This window comes from Cyanistes caeruleus, chromosome 7 (assembly GCF_971803275.1).
Source record: "Cyanistes caeruleus chromosome 7, bCyaCae1.hap1.1, whole genome shotgun sequence".
Taxonomy (NCBI): domain Eukaryota; kingdom Metazoa; phylum Chordata; class Aves; order Passeriformes; family Paridae; genus Cyanistes; species Cyanistes caeruleus.
In genome coordinates, this window is record NC_141707.1 from 14,633,989 (window position 1) to 14,655,906 (window position 21,918).

The 21,918-nt window shown below is 37.4% G+C and overlaps 1 protein-coding gene across 17 annotated transcripts in view; it reads left to right on the top strand.

Annotated features, from left to right (window-relative positions):
• The window catches only part of AOX1 (aldehyde oxidase 1), a 46,328-nt gene extending 24,972 nt beyond the window's left edge, over window positions 1-21,356 (top strand). For 5 of the 17 annotated variants that reach the window (XM_086897053.1, XM_023930809.2, XM_086897059.1 and 2 more), the window contains 14 exons: window positions 1,132-1,265; window positions 2,471-2,558; window positions 4,058-4,144; window positions 5,587-5,778; window positions 6,068-6,295; window positions 7,296-7,391; window positions 8,077-8,205; window positions 8,680-8,754; window positions 10,563-10,615; window positions 12,236-12,350; window positions 12,955-13,020; window positions 13,607-13,795; window positions 14,219-14,396; window positions 15,340-17,436. In XM_086897053.1, the coding sequence (XP_086753179.1) occupies window positions 1,132-1,265; window positions 2,471-2,558; window positions 4,058-4,144; window positions 5,587-5,778; window positions 6,068-6,295; window positions 7,296-7,391; window positions 8,077-8,205; window positions 8,680-8,754; window positions 10,563-10,615; window positions 12,236-12,350; window positions 12,955-13,020; window positions 13,607-13,795; window positions 14,219-14,396; window positions 15,340-15,353 (1,644 nt within the window). In that variant the 3' untranslated portion in view covers window positions 15,354-17,436. Of the gene's footprint in view, window positions 1-1,131; window positions 1,266-2,470; window positions 2,559-4,057; window positions 4,145-5,586; window positions 5,779-6,067; window positions 6,296-7,295; window positions 7,392-8,076; window positions 8,206-8,679; window positions 8,755-10,562; window positions 10,616-12,235; window positions 12,351-12,954; window positions 13,021-13,606; window positions 13,796-14,218; window positions 14,397-14,765; window positions 14,941-15,339; window positions 17,437-18,903; window positions 19,081-19,181; window positions 19,516-20,396 lie in introns of those variants that run through there. The other 12 variants (XM_086897056.1, XM_023930807.2, XM_086897054.1 and 9 more) reach the window with 9 other exon arrangements.
• Window positions 21,357-21,918: the final 562 nt, after the last annotated feature.

The window sequence follows — 21,918 nt, forward strand, 5'->3', positions numbered from 1 at the left end:
TTCCCTACAGAGTCAGAACCTACTGAGGATCTGGTCAAGTCTAAAAGCTGTAGAGGAGACTGCTACTCCATGCAGCAGTCTCGTAGTCACAGATTGGTTTGGGTTTCAAGGAACCTTTACAGACTATTTAATTCAACACCCCTGCCACAGACAGGGATGTCTTTGCACCAAATTACTCAAAGTCCCATCCAATGTGCCCTTGAACACTCCCAGTAATGGGGTGTCCACAAGTTCTCTGAGCAACCTATTCCTGTGCTTCACCACCCTCATTATAAAAAATTTCTTCCTCTTGTCCAGTCTAAACCTGGCTTCTTAGTTTAAAACTGTAGCCCTTTGTTATGTCAATACAAGCTTTGCTAGAAAGTCTTGCTCTATTTCTTGTAAACCTCTTTTATAGTTTGAAAGGCCACAGTAAAGTCTCCCTGGAGCTGTTTTCTCCTGGCTGAGCAACTCTAAGTGTCTCAGACTTCATAGTAGAGGTGTTCTAGTGCTCTAAACATTGTCATGATGGTAAATGAAAAAACAAAAATGCCATAGCTTGTGGCCTGAATAGCAATAGCCATAGTGCATGAAACTGATGGTATTTCAGCTCAACACTGGCCTTTTTTGTGTTCAAATCCCAGTTCAGTTCCTTTTATAATTGCCATTATTATTATTCTATTGCCATTAGCCAGGTAGTATGAAGAACTTTGTGTTTGAGAAAGTAATTTCAAGCAAAACATTCCTGACACTAGCACAGCCTTAGATTGTTAAGACACAGATATTTTTATTACTAAGATAATACCTTTCATTTTAATTTAAAATAAAACTAATAGATACTGTATACTAATTAATTTTTATTATGCCTGAAGCTTCTTACTCTTTAGATAATGTAATTCAAGGGTATTATTATTCATATCGGCCGATGGCCTTTTCACAGTCTGCAGGGTAAAGATTTGAAATGTGAGCGCTGTTGAGAGTTTGTTGTTGTTATTTCTTTTCTTTTTAACCTAGGGTAAGGGAAAAGTTACAGTCATCTGGTAGAAGAACAGAAACATCTATGGAACCCTTTCCTAAAAAAGGTTTCTATTTCGGAACCTAGGTTTTAAGCTTGGTTTGAGTTGGTGTAAAATATTAAAACTTGTTTTACAGGAGATGGTAGCTGCGAGTTTAGGTGTTCCAGCCAACAGGATCATGTGCCATGTTAAACGAGTTGGTGGAGCTTTTGGTGGGAAAATCCTGAGAACTGGCTTGCTGGCATCAGTTGCTGCTGTGGCAGCAAAAAAGTAAGTGCAGTACGTACATGTTGGAATATGAAAAAAAAAAATGAAGCAAACAAGTTTTCCATTTTGGTTAAAATGTTTTGTCCCTTTCCAAAGCTGCTAGTCAGAAAGTCATAGAATCCTGATTTCACATTTTACAAGACTGTTTGGTGCATTTCTTTGGTTTTTTTCGTTGGACTATTTATGTTAAGCAGCCCTAGCCTCAACTAAATTAATGGGCTGCGAGAAGTTGGTGTTAGTATAAGCTAGAAATACTCAAAAGGACCAGTCCCTAACTACTGAGACTTTGTACATACATGACATTAACCCTCCAGTTGTGAACTTCACTGACACAGCAGAATGCAGAAGGAAGAGTTCATGAGTGGAGCTGCTTTTAAGAAAAAGCAGCTCTAGTTCAGTCCTCAACATCTTTTCATCATCAAAATTAGCTTAAATCTATGAGGTGTTATGGCTTTTCTAATACTGCTTGAATTAGTTTAAAAATGTTAACACATAAGCTCCATCCCCCATCTTCCAAATTTGGCAGGGCAATATTGGCAATTAGCTGTCAGGCATAATGAACTCCTTTAAAACTGTAACTGATTTGCTGCAGAATTCACATCAGGCTACATCCTGTATCTAGCCTGATCTTGTCATCTGAGGGGTTGCTCAGTAGGTTGATGTTGCTTCTACTGTCACTGGTATAAAATTTGCTCTTGATTATTTTTGGCCACATTATTTTTTTAATAAAAGGTCATGCTAATTTTTTTTTTTAATGCTTTAAACTTTTTTATTCTTAGGACCTTATTTTACACCTTATGTCCATTTTTCTAAACTAATTATTTTAAATATTATATGCATTTCTATATTAATTTTCATATTTTTGTTAATCATATTTTGGTTTCATTCCAAGACACTCCAGTTTGATTCTGAATAGCTAATAGGTGACAAACACTTAATACCAAGAATTTCTTCAGGAGTAGTTTGCACTGAGTTATCTTGTTGGTTTTCAAGAGATGAAATGAAAATTCTGACATGATTGTTAATGTGAGAAATATGAACTCTGGACCTAGTGTTAAGCATATGTTCAGACTTATTAAAGTTAAGTTTAATCTAAATGCATGTTTATATGCATGGCTGGATCTAGGTACATTATGAGTAGCCATGGCCATCTTATAAATAACATGCTTTATTTTAATTGCAATTTGACTTTTCTTTTTTGGATTTAGAACTAGCAGAGCAGTCCGTCTTATTCTGAGCCGAGAGGATGATATGGTAATCACTGGTGGCCGACATCCTTTCATTGCTAAATATAAAGTGAGTGCCACAAGAATCCAGTGGAAAAATACCCACCTATATTCTGTGAATAAGTATTTCAGTGTTAATGTTACACAGTATTTCAGTGTAATGTCTTCTATTAATGGAAATTGGTATAACCAATTCAATATTAAAACGAAACTACAAGCCAGGAACCCGAGAGATAAAGTACAGCTCCTTTTTCTGCTTCTACCTCTTCTCTTCAGGGTTTTATTATTTTTCTAGTTCCTTCATGGTGTTTATCCTTTTATAGCTCTTTCTGTCTTTCTTTCTGGGAACAGGAAGCTAACCTATAGCAGACTTCGGCAGAACTTTATTTTAAACCCTCCATGTGGTTAGATTCACACAAAGAAGCAGCTAATTTTTCATAGTGTCATGTAGAAAACTCGCACTGTGGAGGAAATTCATTTTGTCCCTGCCCATGTATTGTCGTCAGTCATAATTATTCATTGGGATAATTTCTGCCTTCTTTTCCTTCTCTACTTGTCATATAAATTATTTATGTCAGCCACCATAATGGGGTTTAAGTCCAAGTTTCTGCTGAATCAATAAGATGAAAGATTTCTCTTAAAGAGTACCTTTAGTTAATAGTACTACAGCTCAAGTCGAATGCCTTCAAAGAGAGACTCTCAACAATGGGGTTATACCTGGGCAATTATACCCTTACAGCCTAAGCTCCTCATCCCTCACGTGACAGTACAAACCAATAGTAATATTAAGGGTCTGGAGTCTTCACATTTTTCATGGGTTTCTTTCATTGTCTGTAGCTGGGCCATTTATTTTCTTGTATCTAAGTATGCAGCCTTTGCTAGAGATTGTAGCTTCCTTATCTTTCTGCTTGAACTGACTCTGAGGTCTTCTTTTACTTGACTAGGTAACAGTTCAACAAACCTAGGTGAAAGTTCACTGCTTGCAACCTAAGGCTGCTGAAAATTTAGCTGTTAATACTAAGCAAGTTGAATGACATTCGACATAGGTAAAGTAAGAGAGGTTTTATAAGATGCATCCCTAAAGCTGAAAATGAGCTGTAGCTCATGTTGAGAATTCAGGAACTCTTAGCAGAAACAGGTGAAAAGAGAGATGTGAGATAAAGATAACATTTCTTCATTAATAAACATAAATGTCATACTCCATCTGCCAGACACTGTTCCTACCACTAAAGTGGGATTTGATTTCATCTACAGTAAACACTCCTAGGTGACACTCTTGTCAGCCAGCTCAGGCAATAGAGAGGAAGCCACTGCTTCTGCCTTTCTCAATGATCTTATGTTGCTTGTTCTATGCTGTACCTATACAGATCAGATACCAGGAGGGAAAGCCTATATCTTAGAAACATGGTTTCTTTCTCTCTTGCCCTTCTATAGTTTCAGAATGCTGCCCAGAAATTAATAGTGCAGTATGACCCTGAATGTGTGGCTTATGTTAATTTTCAAAATATACAAGTGCTTCAGAAACAAATGAATACTGAATTCTAAATAATGTACTGTTGATCCTTCTAGGTTGGCTTCATGAATGATGGTAGAATCACAGCTGTGGATGCCAAATATTATGTTAATGGAGGATGTACCCCTGATGAATCTGTCCTGGTAAGGATTTTGTACTGACAAACCTTACAACACAGAGGAATCATTAGCTGGAAAATTATTAAGCCAAATTCCATTGCCCGTGTATTATTAATCATATTGACTTTTGATATAGGGATTGTGGGTTGTTGGAAGAATTACTCTGAGCAGGTTAACATTTACTTACTAAATTTAGTGAAGCATCTACTTTCTTATATTGCCCTACACATTGACTTCATTAATGTTTTCTCAGGCTTATTTTTCTGTTATGAACATTTCATCTAACAATGTGTTCCTTTTAAAACATGTAGTACCTGCATTTGTCCCTGCCTAAAGCTTTAGGGCTGGGAAGATCTTTCTTGGCCTTCAGAAAATTCATAGTGATAGTTATCCTGTTGCTATTGATGTACATTTCTGTACTGGGTCAGCATTTGTAGTGCTATAAACCTCAGCTCCTCACTGACAGGTCTGCAAAGTATAAAATGTTTCTTGCTTCGATATCATCACTAGGTATTTGTGTTTGTACAGGCTATTCTAGCTGTAACTGAAGTGTTTGCTGTACTACCCCTCATCTGCTTATTGCCCCACCCATGATTATTTTCTGCATCCTGAAATCTGTCAGTATAACTGCCCATGGTATTGCTGCCTAGCTTGTCTATGAAAAATAACCTAGGGTAGAAGAAAATCCATTATTAGAAGCGTGTACATTAATGCAGATCATGTCAGAACTGTCTTAAGATGAAGTCATACAATGATACAGTGAAGCTACTGGACCAAGTGAGAATAACTGAGGCTTAAATTTGTCATTCTGAGAAATCTACTTAACATTGAAGAGAGACAGTGACCTCTTCATCAGGCATCAAAACATTTTTAATTTTTTTTTTATACTGACTCCTAGAGCCCAATTTGGACTCTCTAGTATAGGATTTTCCTCTTCATGTTGTTTTGTGTTTGTCATGTAAAACCTCTAAATGAAAGCCTTAAGAACAAGAAGACACTGTAGATTGCACTGCATAGGCTTTCTGGTGGAACTAAACCTTAAACGTGGATTTCCATAGGATGTGATAGTTCAGAATGCTTTCATCAGTTCCTTTCATAGCTACTCTTGCTTTTTAAATCCAATCTGCCTATTTTTAGTTTGGCTTTTGGTATTGAAGTAGAAGCAAAATCAATCAAAAAATGATCTGTTACATCCTTAACTACTGATAACATTCAAGTACAAGTAACATCACCTGTATTTTATGTAAAAAAAACCCTGAAAATTAATATATTGCATGAAAAATGTATTAATGAATTCTGTATGTGTGCATGAGTACTCTTACTACCAGTGATTGCCAGAAACTCAATTTTAAAGCTAAGTGTCTCAAGTTAAGGTCTTTTATACAAGAGATGAGGAAGATATAAATGTAAATTTGAAAGAAGCACTGTTCTGACATTAAAATATATCTGTTTGTCCCCTACCTCAGGTAGCAGAAGTATCTTTATTAAAAATCGACAATGCATACAAGATTCCCAACTTGAGATGCTGGGCTTATGTCTGCAAAACAAACTTGCCATCAAATACGGCCTTCCGAGGCTTTGGCTTTCCTCAATCAGGACTGGTGACAGAAACTTGGATAACAGATGTTGCAGATAAAACTGGTTTATCACCAGAAAAGGTGACTAAATGAAGGCATCTTCACTCCTGAAATGAAGTCTGTGGAACTGGAAAGTTAAAAATCTTTATATTAGTTTAATTGTTTGAACAAGTCTTTTCTAAGTCAAACATCATTTGTGCTGAAATTAATATTTTTTTAAATTGGTGTCTGGTTGTTGAATGAATACCATGGTCTTACAAAATGGTAATGTTCAAAAAAAACACAGATATCTTCTTGTTGTCTGTTAGAACCCCCAGATGGTCAGTCTGACTAACAGCATTTTGTGATAGCTGTAATTTCATTTTTTCAGATTAGGGAAATAAATATGTATAAGAAGAACGAGCAGACACACTTCAAACAAAAACTTGATCCACAGAATTTAATACGATGTTGGAACGAATGTATGGAGAAATCTGCGTACTGCAGTAGGAGAACAGCTATCAATGAATTTAACAAACAAAATTACTGGAAGAAAAGAGGGATTGCCATTGTACCAATGAAATTTCCATTTGGAGTAAGCACACCTTACCTTTCTCAGGTGAGTTTCATTAAGAGCAAGTGAGCTCAGCATTTATCCATAGACAAATTACCGTCACTTTATCTTAGGATACGAAAGAAATATGTTATTTTTTCTTGGGAAATTATGATCCTCCTGATGACTGTTCCCTGAAGAGGCTGTAGTAGCCTGTAGCTCTTTTCAAGCTGAGATCAAAACTGTTTGGTTTTCAGGACTCAGGCAGTTTGGGCCCTGCCTACTTAAATGTTGGTCCGATCTGCTGTGGTGCAGTGTTGGAATAGGTGAGTTGAACACACTTAGAAAAAGTTTTTGAAGACTGATAGCAAAATGTTCATTGAATAAGTTGTCCACTCCAGAAATAGTTCTGAATCTCCTCTTTCTGCTCATGGAAGTACTATGGGATGCTGCTCTTACAGACTTTAATCCTCTGATGCCATGGAAAAAAGGACAGTAGTATTTTTGGTCCTTCCACTTTTTTAATGTAGGCATCCAGTGCTTCTGAAACAGACAACATTCTATCACTTCAAAATTAATTAATTTACTGACTTATGTCATATCAAATTGGCTGTCTCTGTTCAATATTAAAGTCACAGGGTCTTTGTAGTCTACAGTGCTATATCTAGCTGAGTCTAGGAAAAAAATGTCATTCGGAAATTCAACCTATACCATTTAAAAACCTACATGTAAATGAGAAAATGGAACTTGTAGCAAATTGAACTTAGAGCCCCTCCCCTTAGTGAGAGGTTTCTTCCAGCTTCTTTTGGAACCACTGAGATGCTCTTGCCAAGTGTAGGTTTGTTTCAGGATCTACTAACAGGAAAAGCAGACCACCAAGGATTTGTATCTTTTTCTTTTGATGTTCTTTATAGTGAAAAAGCAGAGAGTAGACTTTCAAATTTTTCCTTCTATTCAAAAAGCACTAAACAGATAACTGATCTGTCTTTTTTTTTTTTATTCAATTCACCACTACATAGAACAGATTGCTCACTAGTCTGATCTTGATTTTGTTTTTCTTTTTTAGGCTGCTGCACTGGTTCATATTTATACTGATGGGTCTGTCCTTCTGACACATGGTGGAATTGAAATGGGGCAGGGTATTCATACAAAAATGATCCAGGTAACAAAACATCTAAATAAATACTGCCATGTGCTTTATCTGTCATGCATATAAACAGTGCAAAGGTTTTCTTTTTGGTTAGTGTGCCAGCAGGACAGTTTCTTTATCGGCATAGCCACTACTTCTTTACATTGACAGAAATAGAAAGCAAAGGTACCTTCATTAATTCATAGAGGCAGAAGGAAGGGAAAATTAGACTGGTTTTGTTCTTCCAATAGCATGGGAAAAGGCTTATTAGAACTAAGAGTTTTGATCCTATAAAGCCCATAGTGAAAAAGGCAGAGATTATTCAGATTGGTATAGTAATGATGATAACATTATGATCCTGTTTGGTTAATGGATAATTCTGAGACAGATCTGTAAAGATATTTATCAAGTTAATGAAAGTTTGGTATCTGGGCTTGCATAATTTGCTGTAAGCCTTATAAGGTATAAGCAGAAAAATCAGGAATGAATGTTGGACTTCAGAGTCTCAATCCAGAGTTTGAGTAAAGCTAAAACATTGTCCTTTTCTGTTTCTTAGTACTACCAAATTGGACAGAATGATTTCAGCTGGAGATTGGAAGAGAACTTGCTAAATTTTTTTATTTTTCCTGCTATCACTGACTTCTAGCAAATACTGGGGAATTGTTGGAGTGTTCAGATTTTTTCTAAAACTAAAAATATGTTGTTCTTCCTGGAACAGGTTGCTAGTCGGGAATTGAACATCCCCATGTCATCTATTCACTTCTGTGAAACGAGCACAACAACCATTCCCAATGCATGTGCCTCAATAGGATCTGCAGGGACAGATGTCAATGGCATGGCTGTGAAGGTAAAGAATTTAGTTGAAAAAAATACCCTATCCCATAAGGTGTGTGCTTACCAAACTTTAGGCCCTAGTGACCCCATAAAAATCAAGTTTGGGATTACCAATAATACTGCTGGAGATGGCCAAGAAGAAACATGACTTGACAGTTTCTCAGTAATGGTGCTTATGAGTTTTCAGAATATGATCTGTACTTTTCCAAAAAGGCTTATACTTGACCAAATCTGTTTCTAACTAGTCCCATACAAATCTTGCACCCTGTTCGTGTTTGAAATGTACTGATTCATACAGATCCCAGCTCTTGTAACTTAGCCATTAGAAATTTTATGTCTGTGTAGTTAATATGACACTTCCTGCAATACCTTTTCAAACTAAGATGACAGTAAATCATATATTAATGACATAGTAACTAGAACATAACTTGAACAATACCAAATGTATAGTGTTAATTTTGTTATATATTGTCCTGATTCTCACCAGGATGCTTGTCAAACTCTTCTGAAACGCCTGCAGCCCATCATCAAGAAGAACCCAACAGGGACCTGGAATGATTGGGTAAGACCTGTAAATCCTACTGAATGTGTTTGAGTGCTGGCAAAAACTGTGATATATATACTCTAGTCTATAAATCTGCTCAGCCTAATAATCCTAAAATTAAAAACTGTATAAACAGGCTATTTCACAAAAAGGTGAAAGTCAAGAGAAGGTTCTTGGGCAGGCACAAATGATAATGTGGATGTTAACAATTAGACTTATTGTTAGTACAGTATTTAAATATTGGCAGTGCAATATCTATCATCCGTTACAATGGATTACAGTAAAATCAGATTATGGTCCCTCCTGTTGAGTCAAGAGCATCAGTGAGATCCCCTGGCTTTCTAAACTTTCCAGAGGAGTCTAGGTGCAGCCAGGCCTGCTTAGTCTCAGATTTGGTTCACAGCCTGTACCTAAAGGGTTACAATATGTTGTGGTGTAACCTCAGCCAGTCATCAAGCACCACACAACTGCTCACTCATTCCCCCACAAGTGGAATCAGGGAGAGTCAGAAGAGTGAAAGCTAGAAAACTTGTGAGTTGAATTAAAGACAGTTTAATGAGTAAAGCAAAAGCCATACACACAACCAAAGCAAAGCAAATAATTCTTTCATTCTTTTCCATGGGCAGGCAGGTGCTCAGCCATCTCCAGAGAGCAGGGTGCCGTCACATGTAATGGTTGTTTGGGAAGACAAACTTCTTCAAATGTCAGCACTTCAAATGTCACCCTTGTTCCTCCTCCTTCCCCCCACTTTATAAACTGAGCATGATTCCATACAGTCTGGAATATCCCCTCAATCAGTTATCCCAGCTTCCCAGGCACCTCCAGCCTCCTCACCAGTGGGGCAATCCAAAAAGCAGAAAAGGCCTTGGCTTTTCTGTGTAAGCCCTGCTTAGGAATAACAATAAAACACAGATCTGAAACACCTGATCTCCTCTAATTGGTATACAATTACTTTGGATCATTCAGACACACCAAAAGTATTATCAGAAATGGCTGACCAAAGAAGGAATGCTAATATATGCAGTGAAGTAACTACATCTTAGAAAGTCACTAAAACCAACCAAAAACCTCAAAAGAAATTCTTGACTTGTAAACTGAGTAAATCTAAAATGAGAATCAATCAAAGGGAATAGATTTGGGACCTCATACTGTCACTTTTCTGACTGGCAGAACTTTACTAAGAGCATTCCTCTTGAAAACTGTCATTTTTGTGCAAATAGGTCATGCAGATCTTTTATGCTAGTGTAGCGGTTTGACCTTGGATGGACTCCAGGTGCCCAACAAACTGCTCTATCACTCCCTTTCTCAGTGAGATAGGAGAAGAAAATAAGATGGAAAAACCCCAACAAGTCAGTGGGTTAAGATAAAGGCAGTTTATCAAAGAAAAAGCAAAAGCTTGCACATGCACACAGTCACGTGACCCAATAAAAACAGTGACTTATCAATCAGATCTGATTAGTGGACAGAGAGGGACCCATCTCTATTGAACTTGATCAGAAACACTGAGCAGGGCCCTTTCTGACTATGGTATTACCAGTAATAAAGATTTTGCATGAACACCACTGTTGACAGGTCTATTCCTTCTTGTATTGCCAAAAGAATTCAGATTTTCATGCAAGAGAGGTTTAGTTCTGTAGTACTAGACACCATGTGCAGCTAAACATGCTTAATTCAGCTTGTCTTCTTTTCTTTACAATTTTTACAGTTTGGGTTTTAAGTAAATATGTGTGGGTAAGCATATATATGTAAATAAAGTAAATATGTCTATGCTGTGTTCTTCCCTGACTCCTTCCTTGGTTTACCACAAGCACTGCTATATTTTACAGATTAAAGAAGCTTTTAAACAGAGTGTGAGCCTTTCAGCTACTGGCTATTTTAGGTAATATATTTTTGTTCCTTAAAAATGCATAAATTAAACAAGGACTGATTTCTGAAGATAATTAATGCTGTAAAGAGAAGATCCTGTCTAACAGGTCTTTCTAATAGCTCATTTTATGTTTTATATAATTAGTTGATATATGGAGGGTTGGAAGCATAAAGTTTAGGTGTTAATTTATGCCTACTCCTCTGTGGACTCTCTAGAAAGTATTAAAAGAATATTTTGTGCCATATTTGCTCCATGATTTGACATTTAGCATATCAGAAAGCATCAAAAAAGTGACTGTTTCCTGTAACAGTCATGTGCAAAGTGGGATATAGTAAATAAACTATAGGAGGCTGGATTGCTATAAGCTATAAATATCATCATTCCCACTGCTCTCAGAGCAGTCTCTTGGTCCTTTTTCTTTGAGTTCTTTCACAGTATTTTTAAAGAGCCAGAAATGGAAAATTTCTGTGCTATAACTCAGGTGGGATTCAAAGCAAAGCTTTGCTCTTAGCCTGCTGTGCCTTATCTCTTCTCTTCTTCTGCTGGTGGTTCTTCCTTATCAATACCAACTTGTCAGGTTTCTGGGCAGTCTGGAGTAAGTTGAAAGGGCACTTAGGAAACCCATACTTTTATAAAACACTGAGAAATGTCCAAATAAAATGTCCCTTCCTGCTGTTAAGCCAGTTCAAGAATGTTTTCTGTTTATGCAGCCCTTCAGCAATGTCAGTATCACCAAAGTAATGAACAACAGTCATACTTTGCTTCAATATTTAATGGTGTCCAAAAACATCTGCAGATTCCTGAGCCTCAGGTCCTGTATTTATCTAGTCCTTACCCAATTATATTCTCTTTTGCCAAGAATCTCAAAGACAGCTGAGGTAAACAGATTATGAGAAGTTGAGTATATGGATTATGTGTATCCATTTTTCAGTGCATGGTTCTGTATTATAATTGCTTTATGGTAATCTTAAATATGCTTAATGAAGACATTTCAGTCATACATTGTCAGAAAATACACCTTAGTCACATAGCTCCCATGTTTGGAAGATACCACATTTCACTGTCCTCTCATGTCCTTGGATTTACCCCTTAATTCCTGACTACTACGGTGTCCTCAGTTAATCCCACTCCCTTAGAAGTAATTACACCTTTATTTCAATATTCCTCTTTTAACCCTCTCACTCAATTCTGTAGGCTGTTTCTGTAATTTTGACTTTTTAATTTATCTCTTGTAAGTTATTCTTTAATAGGTTCTGACAAGTTTTCCTCCCTTTTTCTGAATTCCTTTATGTCCTATTACCCCAGTAACCATTATCTTAAATGTTTATTCTGTATTTGGTTATTGTGCTTTTCTTAGTATATTTCTAGGATTATGCTGGTTATAGACTCTCCTGAATGGAAATAGCTTGCTTGTCTGCTACATTTTATACAAATACCAGAGGCATCAAACCTAAACTAGTAATGCTCTGTAGGCTTTCATGAAATTTTGAAGTTCTGAGCTGTTACTTAAGATTTCCCTTAAGATTTTGTACTTAAGATTGCACAAGCTGTTTCAAAAGTATGTGCTTATCTGCTTTGTTATAATGAAAACTGTGGTCAATTTTCTTCTTGTGGACTTTGTTCTTCCATCAGAGGTTACAATGAATACATGGACTGGGAGAAAGGGGAAGGACATCCATTCACATATTTTATTTTTGGAGCTGCTTGTTCAGAGGTTGAAATTAACTGTCTAACAGGAGATCACAAGGTAATAACTGAATGTCAGAAGTTTTGAAAGTAATGTGAATAAGGCTGCTCCAACAGTTATTCAGATTTGGGGTTAATAAGTCACATAATAGTAAATATATCAACTATGTATATTTGAATTACAGGTGGAGCAGAATGAAAACTGCAGTATTAACCAGCTTCTGACACACATGTCAGTGTGTTCACCTTTTGGGTTATGGCTGACATCTAACATGTTCTTTGCTTGTTCTGTCCCAGTTGGCCAGCAAACACCGTATAGCAATATACTATTTCCAGGCTTTTGACCATCTGGATAGCTAAAGGCTATAGACTGATGATCATATGCCTCTACCTGTACATTTGTATGGGGATTTCCTTGAACAATGGGAAAAAATCTGGCAGAGCTGTCTTTTAAAGGCTTCTGTCTGGCCAAACTTCTGTAAAAGTTGAGACCAAGCCCATTTTGCTTGAGATGTGATATTGGAAATTATTCTGAAATTATGTACATGGAGGGGCCTCTGTCTCAGTATTTCTTATTTCACTGAATACCATATCATCTGACCCACATCATCTTCTAATGCTCAGTCAATCTCTCTGGGTAATATAAATCTGAATTTTATTAACAGAACCTCAGAACAGACATTATTATGGACATTGGATGCAGCATAAATCCAGCTGTGGATATAGGACAGGTACGTGCCAAGAATTTTCTGATGGCTTATTTCTATTACACTGTTGTCCTTATCTGAAGTGAAGATCACCTCATTAATTCAGAAAACATTAATTTCTTACTAGATTATAGATTGTGTTAGAATGTCTTTTGCCTGTAGACTTGCTCCAATAGAATTAATGTCAGAACTCTGTAGATGTCAAAGAAGCTGGAATTTTACACGTGGTTTCAACCTGTAGTACTTCCAGTATGTGTGTATGTCTTCTATCTACTGGGCTTAAATCCTGCTTGTGATCTACAGTCTCCAAGCTGTTTGACCTGCCTTCCCCACTTGATAGCAGGGAAACATTTTTATTCATTGCAGGCTGGTCCACAGATCTCATCAATTCATAATACAAGCATTTGTCTTTTCAGGTATGAGAGAGGAGTGTGAAAGCTTTTCCATTACATTTGCCCCAAAATGTGGAAGAATCTCATTATGCAAACAGAAGTACATTAGGCCTCACATATATTAGAGTAACAGCTAGTGATACAAATGAGTTCTTGGTGAAGTTTTCTTGGTTAACCAAACACGGATACATAAATGCTATTTATTTTCTTATTTAAAGATTGAAGGTGCTTTTGTTCAAGGCATTGGACTGTACACAATGGAGGAGTTAAAGTATTCTTCAGAAGGAGTCCTCTATACTCGGGGTCCAGATCAGTATAAGATTCCTGCTGTTTGTGATATTCCAGAACAGTTTAGTGTTTCCCTGCTGTCATCTTCTCAAAATCCTTATGCCATCTATGCATCCAAGGTAAGCATATCATCACGGGGCCAAATTCTTAGATCCCAAGCCAAACGAAGAAATTACTGTGATATAAAAAACATATAAGTTTTCAGTTTCTCTCCTTTAGCATTTCAAACAAGTGTCCAGTAAATTGTTTTATTTATGACATCAGGGAAGCTAATAAGACATAAAGCCAGATATTGTTGTGTCACTTTAATGGCTGGCAAGTAGTGATTTTAGAGTTTTGTTAACAGACCATACACAGAAGCTGCAAGATGAATTTAAAGGCTTGAATTACTTCTAAATGTGGTGATAAACTGAAAATTTAGAATAAAAATATTAATTGATGGAGAAATTATAGTGTCATTCAGAGTGTGCAGCTTACTTGTGTATACTATGCAATACAAAATAGGACTGTATGAGAGACTGGCTTTTTTTAATCTTTTTCAGGGGATAGGTGAGGCAGGATTTTTCTTGGGATGCTCTGTGTTCTTTGCTTTGAGAGATGCAGTAACCAGTGTGAGGAATGAAAGAGGACTGAAAAAGACCTTTGCACTGAACAGCCCCCTGACTGCTGAGCAAATACGAGCAAACTGTGCTGATGCCTTTACTGAGATGGTAAGAGAAGGTGAGGAAGGCTCTGTTTAACAATGGCTGGGAAGGAGTGTTCACTATTTCTGGCATCCCTAAATAGTGGAGTGCCTAATGATGTCTCCAGCCAGTCATGTTCTATATACAGCTCCTTGTAATTGAAATGTCTGGTATCAGGTCCCATTTACACAAGTTATTTCAACAAATGCTATTCAAACATTGTACAGGAATTTCCCTGGGTTTTGTATATTTTTTTCTTTTAAATTTACATAATTGTTACAGCCCTCTCTTTCCCTGAACCCTCCTCCTTTCTTCTGGATGTCAAATCCCATAGAGATTAAATCGCTCATCTTATTAACATGCAATGGATCAGCCTCTAAGTGCCTTTAGTCTCCTTCCAGGTGCTTTTGCCCCATTGACTGCATGCTGGTACTGTCACTTCATTCTAGTACTCCTTGCTATGCCCAGTACGCTTTGGGAGAAAAATAATTAACTCAGAGCTAACACAAAGAGACAGAAGAAAAACAAACGAGGCAATACACTTTGTATAATGCTGATCCTTTATGCTCTGTTTTCTGCAACTGCTCACTGTAGTCATGTTCTCACTGCTATTACAATTCTTTTTCTGGGTAAGTTTTTACTTAGTGAGGAAAGGTTCTTGCCAGCATATAAATCCATGCTATGCCCTAAACCTCTGAGGCTCTGTTATGGAAACTCTTGAGCTGTCATTCACAGATTACTCCCATGATATTTCTGTGATTGTGGTGAGGCACCATTGCCCCTGAATCAGTAATCTGTGGATTGCTCTCAGTGCGGGAACTTGCAGGAGGTGAGGGTCCACCAGAGCAGGGACCATGCTTCTCCATCCCTCTTCAGTCCTAATCACAGTTATCACTGACTTGGAGGCACCTGATAGGGGCAATGCTGGGAGGTTGCCAGTCAAATAAAGTCACTGTTATCATTTCTTGCTTATCTCTTAGATGGCAAACAATGAAGTGCTTCCTCCTCGGGCCACATCTCTGTGAATGACAAATCGTAGTGCACATGACCGGAATGGAAAACTGATTTACTGCCCCAATCAACACACAAACAAATGTATTTTCTCTTTTTCTGAATAGAATCAGCTTCCAAACATATGCATTTTATATCTTACATCTTTATCTTCATTCTTCCTCCAGTGTACTCATTACAGTATTTTGCTTAAATGACTGTATTTAATCGTTAGAAATAAATCTTCTGCATTTGAACCATATCTTTTTAACATGGTAGATCTGCTGATCAGCACAACTCAAATGCTGCAGGAGAGGAAAGTTAGAATGAAGTGTAAAGGTTTGCTAGATAACTTACTGCCTCATATTACACTAAACAACTTCATATGATAAATGATTTTGTAATGGCTTCAGCTAATTTTCTAATTCAGATTTGAGTCTTACAGTGAAGTGTGAGTGCAGAGATCCATGTCAAAGAATCAGAGCCTTGTTTGTTGGATTCAGAACCTTTTTGACCAGAAGTGGTGCTTTGACTTGTAGTAAAGCTGGTTTAGAATCTTTTGGCACAGATATCTTTGTGTTAAAAACATGTAAGAAACAAGAGTTATTATTCTCTTTTGCTATGCCGGGTAAGTTGCCATGGCTGGCCTAGATATGTAAAATTTTATCCCAAAAGTTGACAGAGTTGTAATTTCCACCAGAAGCTTTCTTTATCTCATGGAGCAAGCCAAAAGCATCTGAACACAATGGGAAAACTGACATGGAGTTCAGTGTGCTTTGAATGGGGGAATGGATGACATGTCAGCCTGCAGGCTCTTATTATTTCACCACCTCTCAGTGTTCCACAATTTCTCTTCTCTTTCCTTCATTTGTTGAGCTGACACTGTATCTGCAACAGAAATCAGGTCAGTTGCTTAAACAGCTTTAGCATTGAATATTAAGATATGAAGTCTTTATTGTTTCAGTTTGTCTCTCTGTAACCATGATGAGTCAGTGAAATGCAGTTGCTTAAACATAGGTGTCCAGACCATTTTAGATGTCATTAGATAGTAGACATGGCACAGGAGAACACAGGACTGGAAGATACACAGCAGCTTGAGACCAGGCAGGTGATAGTAATTGTAATCATTGGAAGTGACAACTTATACTTCTCAGCTACTTCACAGTATCTTTAGCTTCCTGTTATGTTTAAAAAAGTGTGTTTTTTACCAGGCAATGGAATGATGAGATCTGAATGAAGGTTGTAGACTGGTGATGGAGGAAATTTTTCTCCCTCCACCAGGTCTGGGTAGAAAAGTAGAATATAGAAGAACTCTGCTTGTCAGCTTTCTTTTCAGATTCTATCTGGAACTGTTATAATGAGAACTTTGCCCTTCTAACTTTTCATTCTTAAGCCTCTACTAATTGTAACATGAAGCTGCTGAAACATTTGACACTGTGGGCAATCACAGTGGGCAAAGACAATTGTTTGAAGCAGTGGTGATGCTGAAGTCTGCAAAGGTGTGGCTTGCTTCACTTTTTTGGGCTCATCCACCTCAATTCTGTCAGTCTTCTCCATATAGATTCTGACCTCTGATGATTTTTTTCTGCTCTGCTTTTTACTATTTCCAACTGTTCCAAATCAAATGTCATGCCACTCTTTAGTAGCTTCAATTCTGATTCTCATTACTGCATCCAGGAAACATGTTTCAGGAATAACCAGCAGGCCAATATTGTCACACTCAAGGATGGCATAAAGTTGAGGGTAAAGCACAGAATTTGCAGAATTAACTGTTATGCTGTTTAATGAAAATGGTACAAAAGTGAGTGGAAATGGGTAGAAAAAAAGTTACTGATGGAAAGAGGTTAAAAAAGGTAGAGGAATAAGAAAGTTGTATTTTCCCTCATAGAGTGATTTAGAAGAATACATAACCCTGCTATAACAGAAGAGATGTAACCTCATAAAGAAGAAAAAAAGCATGAGATGTTAAATTGCTAGTGATTGAATAATTTTCTCCTAATAAACACAGGTCTATAAATAAAGGAGGTGCAAGCCTGAGATTCAAAGAAACAGAAAATAAATGAAAGTATTTTTCTTCTGTGACAAAACTCTTTCTCTGCCTTATATACACATAGTCAAATATAAATTCCCTTGCAGTTCATTTGAAATCCAGTTTATTTTTCCTATAATTATATACATAATGGGTACATTTCACATGGGAGGCAGGAACATTTTTGCATGGAAACAAATAGGGTGGTTGTTATTCCAAGAGTGCAAGATAAAGAAATGGCTGTATATGTGTCAACTCAGAATGCACCAGATGTACAGGTAAAACACAGTATTAATGGTGGGTTCAATGCACACATGGACCATTCATTAAGAGTTGGACTTGACAATCCTTATGGATTCCTTCTAACAGTATTCTGTGATTCTGTCATACTTGTTTCTTACCTTTCTAAATAATCTTGAAGCTGAACTACATGACCAGGAGTTGCTTTCATGTTTCTCTGCTTCTCTTGAAACCCCCTAAGGGTGTTTCCAATTCAGATTAATTTATCTGAATTCTTTTATCAAAATAAGTGGCCTGACTGCTGCTGAAGCAGAGTGGAACAGCAGGTCTTGTGCTGTTGGTATTATACAGGGCAGTACAGACACAAATAAGCAGTGTTACTATGGGATGAACAAAGGGTATCTTGGATAGTTAATATGACTGTAATCTTCTTGTTGAGAAAAGACTAATTCTGTCTTAGATATATTGGTTAAATACTCCTAAAATCAGTGACAATCTGTACAATCCTGGAAAATCACTTTTATTGCAGTAATGAGTGTCTTCTCCTTGAGAAAATGTATTTCAGAGTAGTTGCATTGCTTGTATGGGTAGTGACTGATGATGATGGAGTCAGAATAATGTGTAAATAATGATAAATTAATATGGAAATAATAATAACATATGAATTGTGTGAAGTTTTGGGGCAAAAATCTAACAGGTCCCAGTTAACATTAAAGTTGGATTGTAGGCCGGTAGCAAACAACAGTTTCAAAGAATATATGTTATTTTCTACATGTTTAGTATTAACTTTTGCAGTTCATTGCTGGCTTGCACCTTTTAAGCTTTTCTTTTTGTCAGCCTGACAAGTTAAACCTCTGTTTACACCTTTGGAAGCACTGTCAGGGGAGGTATTTTCAAAATGCAATGTCAGTGTTTTAGTGACACTGACTGTGTGGTGTAAACAATCCCTCAGTCCCATTTGGCTTGCTGTTTCAGTCCATGCTTTATCTCCAGCTGCAGATGCAATGTGCAGTTCTATATAGGGATTATCATAACTGGCATCAGATAATCAAACTAGTTTACAGAGCTGGTTTTACATTTCCACTGTTCTTTTAAAGACTAGATTGTGCTTTCATTGGCATTTTTAGTTGTTTGAAATTTTTTTGTTTGTTTGTTCCTATAGCAACTCTTTTTCTGCCCTGAAGTCTTAAACCTGATAGCTTTTAATATATAGTTAGTAATGGAAAATAGGCATTTTTTTAACATGTATTTTGATAGGTAAGATTCTGGATGCTCACTTTTGCAGGAATTGGTGGCTTCAGTTTAAAACCTCCAGTCCAAAAAAATTATGTGTGCCATGTGAAACATGTTGGTGGAGCATTTTGGGGGAAGGTACTAAACCATCACTCTTTGTTGTAGTTGCAGCTGTGGCAGCCAACAAGTAAGTTGATTTAACTAAATCAAAGGAGTGATATAACTAAAATTAATTAAAGATGACAAGACTAAATTAAAAAGGAACTTCAGTCCTGAACCCTCCCTGGGGGGGTTATCCCAATGACATCATCTTTTTTATCTCTTTGGCAGTAAGTCTTGGATAGAGGCTTGAAAATTCTCCGGTCTTTTGGCAATGGTATTCACTTACTGTCTGAAAGCCAGAACAAAGGCATGGAGGCAGTTTCCCCCTGGTCTGATCTGTATAAATCCCAACAATTCAGGCCCCTCTGACTGTTTTCCAGTCACCAGAAGATGATGTACTATCTCCAGGAACGCATAAGAACCGTAGGCTTTCTTTGCAAATATCATGGCCTCCACTGTCAGTTCCTGTAATCTGAGCCTTTCAGGCTGAGAACTCACCTGTGCTGTGGAGATAGGAGCTTAATTACCTGTTCAGTTACAAGGATGCCACTGTTCACTAGAGGTAAGCTGGTTGATTTCCCAACCTTTTATAACTTGAAAAAATTGAGATATGTGTGTGCAATGACATTTGCATGGCTGATAAGGAACATGCATTTATGAATTACAATAAGGCTTTTTTCCCCCTTAGGAAAATGATTTTTTATATTTTATTTCAGTTTCCTAAAGACAAACTTGGAACCTGTAAGCCATGGGCCATTGATATAGATTAGTACTGCTTTCCTAAGGACTCCTTCAGCCACTTACTGCAAGCATTCCTGCAAGAAAGAACTGTCATACTTACACACACACACAGATATATATATCACACACTTATATCTTGGTAGAACAAGATATAAGTTCTCTTGTCCTGCCAAGTAAAAGACTTGTCATTAATGTGTTTTGTGCTACACTGGAACAGTTCTGGAGTTACCTCAAGAACTTAAATGAATTTGCATGGAATTTTGAAAATACCTGCAACAAAGAGCAGATCACAAATAATAATCATTTTGTCATTTGTACATCCAGTACATCCTCTACAGTTTGAGAGTCACAACTGTCTATTTTTTTTCTGTTCTTCCAGAGAAAAAAAATCCAAAAGATCAGAAGGAGACACTGTACAAATTAATGATGGGCAATGTATCAATATTTCAGTAAAACAGAGATTCTAAAAGTACATACTGCCAAGTATTTCTAGGCACCAATACATTACCACCCCAGTAACACACCAGAGCTGAACTCTGCTTCCTGGCAGCCCACCTCAGGCCTGCTCCACATCATCAGATCTCTATGAACCACTGTCTACTCTGGCCTCTCCCAGAGGTGGAATATGATCACTGCTATCCACTGCCTTGACATCGCTCACTCCTCCTCTGTTTTACCCACAGTTTTGTCCCTTCTTTCCAGCAAAATGGTGAAGCAGGACGAAGCTGGTGCTTTCATCCCCAGCTGAGAAGAGGGCACATGGTGAGGGAGCGGTACTGGAGGTAGGAAGGGTCAAGCAGCAGGACAGGATCCCAGTACCGCTGTTTTCCTAACAGAGGTGAGGTTGCCCATAGCACTCATCAGCAGGTGACCAAGAGGGAAAGGCGGAGGGGAGGGCCGAGAGGGGAACCATGACAACACGAGTTCATTATAGGTGTGGCAGCTCACCGTTTAACTCGGCCGTGACAAACAACTGGCACTGAGACATTGTTTTGAAAAGGAAGTTTTAAAGTGATCCAGTGGCAGCTGTATGAATCTTGCTGGAACATTTCCCCATGAGGAAAGGAGAAAAATAAGTGTAAAGGTATTTGAGAGGGGGGAAAAGGAAATGGCTGAGCTGAGCCAGTGCAAGTATGCATACAAATCAATATTCAGCTTTGATAGTTCAAAGCCATAAAATTAACAGTAAGAACATGTTTAACAACATCATTCTCTACCCAAAACACTAGCATAAGAAACAACTCTGGAGATGCTCAATGGGTATAGCATTAGTTCAGATCCTGTGCTCATTTACTCAAACACAAATTTATTTTCATTTATTTCAATGATGACAGTGCAGGTTTAAATTAGCATGGTATAGAAGAGAGTGTGACCTGCACAGACCCTCAAATAAATCACATTTAATCTAAATTTGTAGAGATACAAAAAAATCTTATTCCTTTACATTGGTAAAATTTTCCTGTTCTTTTCTCGTGGTAAAGTGTAAGAAACTAGAGCTATTGGGAAAAGATCAAATGGTAATGGGCTTTGCAGTTTTGTAAGATCAAAGACTTTAGGGAACTGACAACAAGAACTATTACATCTTTGTGTTTCCTTAAAATGTGATTTTAGTAATTTCTGATTTTTCTTCTCGGCTTTTTAATTAATTGTGATTTAGACAAATGCTGTCATTTTAGAATGAGTACCAATTGAGTTTGGAATTAATGGACAAATATTTGCTAATATTAAGGTGAAAATACTTCCTCTGAATGTGGTATTTTTAGTTAGAGTTTTGGGGATTTCATCAGGCTGTTAACTAGAATCTGCAAAAAAGTTTTTTGAGTAAAACTTATACAGCACTGTACTGCAGTATTTCATGGCACTGAGATCTATCACCAGTATTGTTTCAAGGACAAAATAGTAACAAAAATGGTATGAGATGAAATCTGGCTCCTATTGATAATAAGAATGGTCATGTTTTCCCTACTGCAGCCCAGGGCTTTGTTTTGTCATTTCAAGAGTTTTAGGCACAGGAACATTGCACTTAAATCTGGTGGAAATTTGCAGCTGTGTACAGTCTAAAAGGAAAGTTGTGTTTTCTAAGTTGGTTTGGCCTTTTGGAGAGCCAAAACTGAGCTGCAGTTGCAACTCCCATCCTACATGGAGAGTATTCCCCGTGTTCTCTGTGCTGCTGTGTGAGTTTGGCAACCCGTCTTTATAACACAGTACTTGAAGGGCCTCCACT